Source organism: Ictidomys tridecemlineatus, chromosome 8, assembly GCF_052094955.1.
Source record: "Ictidomys tridecemlineatus isolate mIctTri1 chromosome 8, mIctTri1.hap1, whole genome shotgun sequence".
Lineage (NCBI taxonomy): Eukaryota > Metazoa > Chordata > Mammalia > Rodentia > Sciuridae > Ictidomys > Ictidomys tridecemlineatus.
In genome coordinates this window covers 87,154,016-87,166,068 of record NC_135484.1, presented here as the reverse complement: position 1 = coordinate 87,166,068, position 12,053 = coordinate 87,154,016, and the positions used below count along the sequence as shown (strand labels likewise).

The following is a 12,053-nucleotide window of genomic DNA, read 5'->3' as shown; positions in this document are numbered from 1 at the left end:
ACCACCACCACATTACCTTCGGAGGCCCTGAATTCCTTAGCTCTTTTGGTACCCTACTTCACTGCTAGTTTTGTCCCTGTCCTTCCATCCTATTCCATCCTGGCCCCATTTCTAGCCTCTAATCTTGATTTTTTTTTTCCTCTAAAACTCTTTAATATTTTTTGTATAGGTTGAAACTCTTCGTTTGTTTCAGTTTTTGTTAAATTCTTGAAGAGTTCTAACATGCTCTTCTAGTCTCTTCTGCATTTTTCCTAAGCTCAGTAGCTACTCAGTATTCTTAGTTCAGCTTTCAAGTTAATGAAATTTCTTCATCTTTCTCCACCAGCTAGAAATATCATCAGAAGAGTACACCTATTGTTAGACTTACTGATTGAAGCTTTAATTTTTAAAAATTGTTTTTACTTGTCATACCTACAGAAGCAATTCCAGCACAGACATCATGAAACTATGAAAAGTTAAAAATTTTTAAAGGCTGACCTACAAATCCACTCTTAAATTTTAGAAATTTCAGTATCCTCCAGTAAATATAGATGTCCAAGAGCAAACCTTGAATGGAATTTAACAATTTTTTTACAAGTTTATTATTAATTCTGTTTTATATGTTGCTATTGCAATGGGTTACAACATTTTTCTGAGTGTCACTGTTCTCTTTAATAAATGTGTACAATTTCTGCTAACTTAAAAATAGAAGTAGTATGCTTACTGAAGGAGAAATACTCAAGAACAGAAGTATTAAATTCTTGAGTTGGCAAAAGAATTTCCTAAACAGTTTTGAAAGTTTTCTCTCATTTTATTATGATCAAGATTTGATTTTAATAAAACTTCTCTATGAATAGTGGTATAGTATCTTATTTTGAAGGGATCTGCTGAAATAATTATTTTCAGTGAAGTTTGCCTTTATTTTAGGGTTGAAGATCAACTGGATTATGTATTTCATTCTGGAAATCCAAAGCAGTCCACAAACAGTAAATTCTTCCTTATGTTATCTATGTCAGGTAGGAATTAAATTTTTTGTTTCTACTTTAAGAAGGGTAATACCAAGGCAAGGGAGTATATTTCTTGTTCAAGGTGACTTGGAGGTAAAAGGAGGTTTTGATGTTATAAAGGGCACTTTTTTTTTTTTTAGAAGAACAGAGCAATTATTTGGTATGATAAGAGTTGTTGAGATATCTGATTTTTCAGATGCAGATAAAGATTACTGCTCTTTCTGAAGATGCCTGCTCCCTTTAAATGTTTAAATGCAAGGGTTTTTTTTTTCATTTTTAGGTAAATGTTTATTTTTAAAAAAATTAATACCTACAGATTATGTATTGGAATGAGTTAATTCTGTGCTCTTAGAAATTAAAGTAAGAATTCATGGTGTATAGCAGGCACAGGACTAGATGTCAGAAGACTTGAACTCATGATGACTCATGACATTGGTTTGTAGAAGACACTTACCCTCTATACCTTAATGTCTCCACCTTGTAAAAGGTGGATATTAAAGTTGGCTATCCAGTGACCTCTTCATAGCAAAGACCTAATCATTTAAACATGCTTTGGACCTTCATAGACAAAAATTCCTATGTAAGTACTTAAATTTTTGCCTCTGATTTTAAATTATATAGTAGGAATATATTGACTGCTTAAATCCTTTTAAAATCCAGTTGAAGCTTTAGATTTTTTTTTATTTCAGATTTCTGTAAAAAAATGTTGTAGACTACTAGTGAATTATGGATTAGCTTAGTTCAGTCAATGTTTATATACAGTGAGACAGATAATGCTCCTTGTTTGCCAGGAGTTAGTACTGAAAGGAACAATAAAAGTTATCTTTGGCTATCTTTTTAAGTGTTGGTTATCTTGTATTTTCATTTTGTTCTCTGTAAATACAGATCCTTGAGAGTAGGTGGGTGTGTTTCAAAAGTATCTTATTCCTAGAGCACCACCCGATGTGTCAACCAAAATTGTAAATCTGTGTATTACTTCCATATAACTGTTCACGTGGAAGTTTGCACTTTAAAATGTAAAATTAATTACATTAGCTAGAAAATTGTGTGTTGGGGGTACTTAAGGAATAGAAAGGATAAAGACTTTGCTTTGATTCTGGGTATTGAGGAAAAACTACTCAAGAGTTTTGTGATATGTACATGTGTTCATTCAAATAAATGAGTGGAGATGGGACATATAGATTTGAAGTGAATAGCTTTTTGTTGTTGTTGTTTTGCGTACCCAGGAAAAAGGTTTAGAGATGAATAGGAATGAGAAGCAGAGTAATAATATGAGAAGAAAACATTCTTAATGAAACTAGCGGTTTTTTGAAACAAGTTGGTTTCAGCATTTTATTTTTAAGGATTGGCAGGTTTTAACAGGTATATGCTTGGTTATCAAAGGTATACTAAATTAAAATAAAAATTAGTCTCTTTTCTTAACAAAAATATAATAGTGTTAGACAAATTATACCATTAAAAATTGAACTCATGGTGACTTGTCCTTTTTTATTATTTACTTACTGTATGAGCTTGCAACATAAACTTTATGCTTCTTAGTTTCCTCTCCTATAAAATGGAGTAATATATTAGCTCTTACAGAGAGTTAAATGAAATAACATACTAAAAGCTATTGGTCTAAGAGTTGGTAGGCCAACAAGTTTTAAGTACCTATGTTTGCTTTTTATTTTATATTACTATTTGATCTATATTTGGTATTACCAATAGAGAAACATACATCTTTTAAAAATATAATTTGTATATCAAGCTGTTCTCATTATCTCATTATTCTCATTCTCATTATCTCCTACTTGACTTCATGAAGTATTAATCAGGAAATCATTTTGAGAAAAATTGTAGCATATTTCCTTTTGTGGAATTACATCTCTAGATGTATACCATTCAGAATAGTGTTTTTAAATTATGTTTGCCAATATAGAAGTCTACCAATGGCATTTTGGTACATTTCTGTTAAGTTTTATGAAATGTCCTTTTACTATAGTTCTTAATTTAAACTAGAATTAGCATTTTTATATTGAATCCCATGATGTTTCCTTATGGGATAAAAGTTCATTATTCATGATTGTTTTTTGAGTGATGGTAACCAACATGCATTCTTCTTTTGCTGGGGGGCGGGTGTGGGTACTGGGGGTTGAACTCAGGGCCACTGGGCCACTGAGCCACATCCCCAGCTCTATTTTGTATTATACTTAGAGACAGGGTCTCACTGAGTTGTTTAGTGCCTCACTTTTGTTGAGGCTGGCTTTGAACTCATGATCCTCTTGCCTTAAGCCTCCTGATCTGCTGGGATTAGGTGTTAACTCTTTGATGTTTTCAAATTGCCAGTAAGTCAGGCTTGGAAATGTATTGTCTATAAATGTCTAAGCAATAAAGTCAGGGCATATTGGCAATCACTGTTTAAGACTTTGGAAGCTTATGTACCCTTTACCATTATTTTCATATTTTGGAATTGAGAACCCCAGATATTTAGACTACCTTTGTCCTTACACAGGTTTCCATTAAGACATAAAATTGTTTTTCCCCCTCAGGTGATTTAGTTTAAAATGTAAGCTGCTACTAGTCCCTTTATGTAAAATTAATAACTATTTTATTGACATGTAATAGCAAAATGAAAATGTGATAGGCCCCATTTTGGTAGAAGAATTTTGAAATGTTCTATGATTGTGAGCCAGGGAAATGCTAGTGAAATCAGTAGAAAAATGTCTTTGAGTAGGTAGTTGAAAAAAATCATTGTTGTGCTGGGGTTGTTGCTCAGACTATAAAGCACTTGCCTTAGGTGAGAGGCACGGGGTTCGATCCTCAACACTACATAAAAATAAATAAAGGTATTATGTCCATCTATGACCAAAAATATTTTTTTTAAATATTCATTGTCTATTTTCCCCCAGCACATTAAAAAGATCTCAATTGAAGCCAATCCAAAATATTCATTGTCTATTTTTTCCCTAGTTAACCCAGCATCTAAAAAGATTGAAGCCAACCTTCTTCTTTTAAGGTCCTCTAGCCTATAAATGAATGTATTTTCAAATCATGCAATTGAAATAATAAACTGTTTACTTGAATAGACATTTCTTTGCATGGAATCCTAAAAACTAAGATAAAAATCACAGTGTCAGCTATTTATTGAGTACCATGAACCAAGTGCAATGATTAATGCTTTATGTATATTAGTTCTTGAAGCTTTATCTTTTGAGTTAAGAATCATAAGTATTATTTGCATTTGAAAAAAATGAGGCTTGCTTATATCGTCTGAACTAGAATTCAGATCTGTCTAATATCAGACTTACTGGTAGACTTGAGAAAATATGGAAAACATGTCCAGAAAACTGTTTCTTAGAAATTTCTATTTTTCATGAAGTGGATTATAATTTTTTTTAATTCTGATTCTTAGCTTTGTTTTCTGTTTTGATAACCAATAAGAGGAAATATTTTGAGCATTGCTGGACAGATCCTAGCAACAGAAGATAGCTTGTGGTTCTTTCTAAGTTTCTCTTCCTGTTAATGGAAATAACTATGTTTTGGTAATTTTGAGAGGTAGCTTTTATTAAGTGTCACATAATGAGCAATAAAAGTTTTTCCTCTTTTTCTTTACTTCATTCTTACATGTTAAGTGAACCATGGAAATACTCTCAGAGATTACTATGATTCCTTTTGTATTATGTTTAAAAATTGTGTTTTTTTCCTATAAGATTTTTATGGTATTAACACAGTTATCCAATATTGAGAATGCTTACTTCTTAATGCAGATGTAGTTCTAAAATTGGTAACAGTGTATTTGCCTTTCAGTAGACAGCTGTTTAAACAAAAATTTTAAAAGAAATTGGAAGAGACAAAGCCATTAAAACTATAGTTTTGATGTGTCTGTAAGTTGTGAGAAATTAGGATTTTATAATTTAGAAATAGTGTTTATTACATGACAAATTGAATATAGCTATCATTTTTTGTCATTAATGTTGCATTCCGACTTCAATTTTTCTTTGGATAGCCCTTTTTTTTAATGGCTTGATGGTCATTATATCTACTTCCTAGAGTAAGTAGTTCAAGTGTGAATTTCAGAATTTTGCAAGTACAAATAAAGACTCTTGAGTTTTTTGTCCTTTTTTAAATTTACTTACCGTATGAGCTTGCATGAATTACATAAACTTTATGCTTCTTAGTTTCCTCTCCTATAAAATGGAGTAATATTAGCTCTTACAGAGAGTTAAATGAAATAACATACTAAAAGCTATTGGTCTAAGAGTTGGTAGGCCAACAAGTTTTAAGTACCTATGTTTGCTTTTTATTTTATATTACTATTTGATCTATATTTGGTATTACCAATAGAGAAACATACATCTTTTAAAAATATAATTTGTATATCAAGCTGTTCTCATTATCTTTCCTTTGGAAGAGCAACCTTCTGCCTCAGTTTCAGAAGAATTTAGTATTCTCTTCTTAAATATTTCTGTAATTTATGCAACATAGCGTATGGCTGGTGATATGAACTATATCCAAAGTTCATTTTGGTAAATAAGGAGCAGCAGCAAGTTTCTAGAAAGGTAATTTTCCTTACTATATGTGTCCCCTTTACCGTAATGATTCTGAAAAGCTTAGTTTTGCTGTGGATCACTTTTTAAGTGACAGCTAAGTGTGTTATACATGTGAATGACTGTGGGGAAAAAAAAGTTAAAAGCCATCTGAATGGTGGTGATTTTCAGAGTCAGGCACCTGACAGGTGGCTTGACCATTTGCAGGAGCATATAATCTAATGACTGAGCATATTTAGCTCCTGCAGAAAGGAGCTTACAAGGATGGGTAGGGTGTCATGGCCTCAGCCAACCAAAAATGAACCAAAATATAAATTAAAAAGTAAGACTGTAGCTCAGCTATTCAGACTAAACTAATTAATGCAGACTTAACCAACTTAGGTGGCCAGAATTTACACCAGATATTTGCCCACTTAGGGTATATAGTTTTCATATCCTATTTCCTACTACCGCAGGTTTGCCACCTTGTAAGTTACACAGTTATAGTCTTTTCAGGTTAGTTTGTAATTTAACAAAAATAATTCTGTCAAAATGTAACAGGATTTTTGTTTGTTTCCATTTAGTTCTGTGACAGTAATTAGATATGTTCCATATGCCTCCTTTTTTCTCTTTTTTTTCTGTGCACATAACGTGTTTTAATGAAGCACATCTTCATCTCTCATTTTAATAACCACTGTCATGAAATTATCTGAAACAGTAGGCATTGGTGAGATGGCAGCATCCTTAATCTAAAGTATAGCACTAGATACTTTATTTTGTTAAGAAGAATTCCTTTGGGAAGAGTGCTAATTGGATGTTGAGTATTGAGGCAGGTGACTGCAAGGCCCCACATTTCTTCTGTCCTATTTCTTTCCACCTTCGCCTATCCGCTAGTCAAATTCTTGCCTATATAAATGCAACAAAACCACCAACACATCCAGTGTTGTGGCACTTTTCATATATTTTTCTGGTGGGTGTGGGTTTTTTGTGGACATCTGTTTCTGCAGGTTATTGTAGACAACAGTTTTGTCAATTGTTTTGCTTCCACACAGTGGATCACTAGTATTCCAGTAGTGTGTTTCCATGTTGGCTGGTATGAAATGACTAAGCTGGTACCATATATTTAAGGATTTTTGTTATAGCATTACTCTGATTCTGATAATAATTTCTGTGTTAAGGAAGAGGCCAAGTTGTAGTAATTAGGATCCCAAACTGTAAATAGCTTAAATTAGAAAGCTTAAATAGTTAAATGAGAAAAGTTTATTTCTCTTTCACATTGTTATATGATTTAGGTGGTAGGAGTGGTAGGGGTATGAAGAAAACTACCAAAATATTGGATCTGAGATTCAAATCCTAAGCCCGTATTTTAACTATTGTCCTATACTTACATGTATTTATTGCTTCCTGATGGACAGGTGGCTTTTTGAGATCAGGAACTGAGCTATATACCTTGTATCTATTGCAATTCCTAGCCTGTAGTTGGTGTTCTTTAAGTGTTTGGATATCTGTTTTATATCTGAGAAGCTAAGGCCTGGAGACTTGACGAAACTTGAGTCAGAATCAGAATCAGAACCAGAGCATGATCTAAACCTTGCCCACATGAAAGTGTGTGTGTGTGTGTGTGTGTCAGAAATGATATCTTAGATGTTTTTTCTATGAAATGGGGAATGACTTTTATAAAGATGGTACATTGATAATTATTAATGAGGCAAGTATTAAAGTAGAAAATAGCAGTTTGGAAGTTGGCAAAGTCAGTGCCTTTATAGAGAAAAAGTTCTGTGTTAAGTATTGTTTGAAATGTGGGAAAAAAAGTATAGCAAAATGAAGCAATTTTTCTGTCAAAATATTTTAAATAGCTCTTTTTATGTGTACACACATATATAGATACAAAGACATACATATGGAATTTTACAAATTAGAGTTATTTAAAAATGATGAGTTCTATATCTTAAGAATTAATGTTTCTAAATCTTTGGTATTAATGAAGATTGTTTCGAACCTCTAAACTAAGAAAATAAAGTATCTTATTATTATACTTACATTATGCATAAGTGAATCCTTAATAGAGTTGGTGTTGATATTAGTGATATTAGTGAAACTATAATTTTTTCCAAGCCTTATCAAGGACATAGATATTTTATATAAATTTAAAATATTAATTATTTTAGCATATACAGATTTCTTTTAAGTCTGCTATTTTGTTTGAGATCTTATTGTTTGTCTCTCATAGGGGGAACAATATATTTGTAACAAGAAGCAATAACTGGAAGTAATAATGTTAAAATGAAGTTTTGATCAGCAGAGGTAAGGATATGACATTTCTTTTACACTTAATTCATGATGGATTTGAATGTTTGCTAAATTTTAAGGAAGCACTGTTTCAAGAACCATGAAGGATCTGAGATTTTACCCTACTTGCAAGCTAGCAAGGTAGCCTGCCCTGATGTTATGGATTTTAGCAGAAGACCTGAAATTCATGGATCAAAAACAAAGATGGTTTACACTTAAAGCAGTACCTTAAGTACCAGTTGATACCTGCATATAAGTAGGTTATTTCACAGGAGAGGAACCCTGAGCAAAGAAAACCTAATCTGTTATATGGACAATAAATCCATCTGACTTTTGCCTTGAAGGGGGAGACTTTATTTTTATTATATGGGACAGTAAACAGATCTTCCCTTTGTTTTAGTATAAGACACTGTGTCTGAGTTTTAAGACCATATACATGCATCTATATAAACTGTATATAAAAAATAGTCTGGAACAAAGGCTGTCAGCATTTCTACGAGTAAGGCATGCAGAAATACCAAAAAAATTATACAGAATTGTCTACCAATATTTTTTTACCTTAATTTGCTGAAAAATATGTCTATTGATGAGAATAATTGCTACTTTTTTTCTCTGAAATACTGAAAAGATTGAACTGAAGTACCCAATAGTGGGTGAGTGTCTAAACTATAATATGTCCACAGTTACATAATAACTATAACTAAAAATATGTTGTGCAATTACATTTATTGACTTATATGTCCATCAGAAAATTAAGTGAGATAAGTAGATTATAAAGTGTACATGTGATTTGATTCCATTTCTATAAATATTGTACTAATTATACTAATGTGCAACATTAGAATGTGTACCAACCATATATATATATATATATATATATATATATATATATATATGTGTGTGTGTGTATATACACTAATGGATGGAATTGTTTTGGTCCTCTGCTATTTTTTTTAACCTTTGAAAATGAATACTTTAGTCTTTTATAATGTAGAAAAAAGTTTTTCTTTCTTTAAAAATAAATAGTCACTGAAGAACTCTTAACAGAGAAAAGCCTTTCATGGATTTAAATGGGGATTTAAAAAAATTCTCATTTTGACTGGTATATTACCATTATGTATAAAGTAAGACTACATAATAATTAGTCTTACTTTACATAATAATTAGGTGGCTTAAATTTTTTTAAAAAATCTTATTTTTGAGATAAAATCAAGAATTTGTTTTAGTCATGTATTGTATTCATTCTCACACAAATATCATTAAGGGAAACATTTTAAGAGGATGTTGGACCGCCCTCCGACAGAGGTTGGGGAGAATCACTAGACCAGCTAGTGAGTGTCTCTGGGCTGAGCGAGAGGGTGAGGCCCGCCACCCTGCCTGGCAAAAATCACACCGAGTCGGGAGTTGAGTCAGCCGAGATGGCGCAGCAACTCAGTTTATTGTGGAGGGAGAGGACTTATATAGAGAGAGGAGAAGGGAGGTGGGTGCAAAGACAGGGGCCAATCAGAGATGGGAGAGTCCCCCAGGTTGGGGTAGCCTAGGCAACCCAGTTACAGAAACAGAGCCCCGTTTCCCTAGTTACAGAAACAATACCCCATTAGGTATGTGTGCCCCGTTGCTGGGGAGTTATTCTTTGTGTTTGTGGAAGGCATATCTTGGGGCCATTCAGGCACGTATATGGAAGCCATTTCTCAAGCTCTAACTGTCAGGTACATGGAGAATCACAAAACCAGAATCACAAGACTGGGGATTTCTTTTTCCCCAGTTGCACTTCCGTGGTCAGCAGAGGTCCCAACAAGAGGACAAATCTCAAATTATAGAAAGTAGTGCTATTTGATGAGTATAGATTTTTGGTGTCTTTAGTTGGGTTAGGCTAAGTTAGGCACACTAAACTAGTTTGCTGCTTTTTTTTTTTTTTTTTTTTGTACTAGGGATTGAACCTAGGGGCACTTAATCACTGAACCATATTCCAACCCTTTTTTATTTTTATTTTCAGACAGGGTCTCAATAAGTTTTTTAGGACCTCACTAAGTTGCTGAGACTGGCTTTGAACTTGGCTGCCTCAGCCTCCCAAGTTGCTGGTATTACAGGAGTGAGCTACCACACCCAACAGTGTGTTTCATTTTTAATTTCTCCTTATGTATTATATTCTGAAATTTGTTTAAATTATTCTGTTTTTTATAAATCGGCAGTTTTATTGTACTACTCATGATATTTTTCTCCCCTTCTTTAACTAAGGTGCTGTTTCCAGGTTTGTCTTCTGGGTATAAATTAAAAATGACTGAAGTTCAAGCAATGGTAGAATTTTCCGTAGAGCTAAATAAGTTCTACAATGTGGATTTATTCCAGAGAGGGTATGTATTTTAATGTTAAAATTATGTACTTTGCATAAGATAGATGTAAAGCTTTAAGTTAAATTTAATTTCATATTTTTGTTCCAGCATTTAAAAGGAAAACAGTAAGTTACATTCAAGTAATTATTTTCTGAGAAATCGCATTTGTTAAATAGATATTTGAGAATTATTCACATGGAGTTAGTGATGACGTTTGATATATTCAACATGCTTTTATGAATTTGTACTGAGCATTAAGAGGACTTTAATGAAAACATGTAAGATTCCCATTTTTGCTCTTCAAAAGCTTAGTGTAGTGAGAAAAATAAGTTAATAGAATAACAAAGCACACAAGATGAAACTTCAATAAGTATATACAGGAAGTGCTTTAGATATTGGAACAAAAGGACATATTTCTGGGTTAGTCTGTTGGGAAACTCATATGGAGAGAGAAGATCAAAGTGTGAATAAGAATTGGACAGGCAAAGGTTGAAGTGTGGGATCCTTTTACTGGCAAAGAACAGTGTGAATCAAAATAATGGAACCAAGTCTTGAAATTAGGAATGAGCATGTTATTTTTAAAAATGTTTAGGAAATTGGATATTTTCTAGTAGAATTACAGAAGAAAGGTCTTGTAATAGTCTGGAGAAGAGTTGATACTATGGATTTAGGTAGTCATCATTTTGTTTTTGAAGGTCTTGTAATAGGAAGAGATGATACTATGGATTTAGGTAATCATCAGTAGTAAGAATAAAATTATCACTGTTACAACAAACATTTACATGATGAAGATTGTAATAGATTAATGGTTATAGAAGAAATAGAAGCATAGGGAATAGTTCTGAGACATTTTGCAATAACTCCAGATATAAATCTGAAGGCCTGTACTGAGAGGTGGTAGTGGTAGGATAAAAGTTTGGTTTTTTTTTTTTTTTTTTTTGGTCTTGGCTTTGCCATCTAATTATTGAAAAAGTAAAAACAGCTATGATATGCTCTGCTCCATGTAGTCTAACATTTCAGCAGGCTAACCTGGGGTTGTTCTCATGGCCAAGGCGGAAGTTCAGGAAAGGGAGCAGAAGATGCAAGGCCCTTTGAATTAGCACTGTCATTTCTGCTGTAGTCTTTTACCCAAGCAAGTGGAAAGGGCTGGCCAGCAGACAAGGCTGGTGACAGAATGTGGCGGGGCGCATCGGTGCGTGTCTATAGTCCCAGGTACTTGGGAGGCTGAAACAGGAGTATTGCAAGTTTGAGACCAGCCTCAGCAACTTAGCAAGACCCTGTCTCAAAAAATTCAAAAGGGCTCTGGGTGTAGTTGAGTGGAAAAGCACCCCTGAGTATAATTCCCAGTACTGGAGAAAACTAAAAAACCTTTTTCGGGATTCTGTGTGCCCAATATGGTCTATTCCATGCTTTAAAAATACCCATATCCAAAATTGTTTTTGAAATTTTCTTAGTCTCTAGATAAAACTTCTACTACTTGGGAATCAGAATTCTGTGAGCTCATACCATACACATCCTAAAAACCATTTTGCCAAACGCTAAGAGCCTGCCTTAATTGTCTTAGTGATCTTAAGGGAAAACCCTACAGTTATATCCTTGATTTGATCTTTGTCCAAGGATTTCATGTTACTTTAAAAGTCTTATAAGAGAATGGAAACAAAACAGCTTTATTTCTCAACTAGTAAGTCCTGGTTCTTCTATATTCTCTCTGGATTCTGCTTATAAAATGACTAGCTCTTTCTTTGCTCATTTCTTTCTTGAACCTTTCCTTAACCTTATACTTAACAAGGAGCCATTAGTTAGCCTTTTCAACTTTCTGCCTGGAAATTAGTTTTCTCAGTTCCAAAAGTTTCTTAGGTACATTGTCTAACTTCTTTGTAAGTAGAATATTTCATAACTATATCATATGGGTTGGCATTTTTCCAGTTTCCTAGAATTTT

The 12,053-nt window shown here is 33.2% G+C and overlaps 1 protein-coding gene across 11 annotated transcripts in view; it reads left to right on the top strand.

The window, feature by feature from the left end:
• Positions 1-12,053, top strand: part of Fam135a (family with sequence similarity 135 member A) — a 104,263-nt gene that overhangs the window by 837 nt on the left and 91,373 nt on the right. For 8 of the 11 annotated variants that reach the window (XM_040282903.1, XM_021732565.3, XM_021732563.3 and 5 more), the window contains exons 2-4: positions 907-995; positions 7,722-7,795; positions 10,019-10,134. In XM_040282903.1, the coding sequence (XP_040138837.1) occupies positions 10,113-10,134 (22 nt within the window). In that variant the 5' untranslated portion in view covers positions 907-995; positions 7,722-7,795; positions 10,019-10,112. Of the gene's footprint in view, positions 1-890; positions 996-7,721; positions 7,796-9,776; positions 9,893-10,018; positions 10,135-12,053 lie in introns of all 11 variants that reach the window. The other 3 variants (XM_078019788.1, XM_040282902.2, XM_021732562.3) reach the window with 3 other exon arrangements.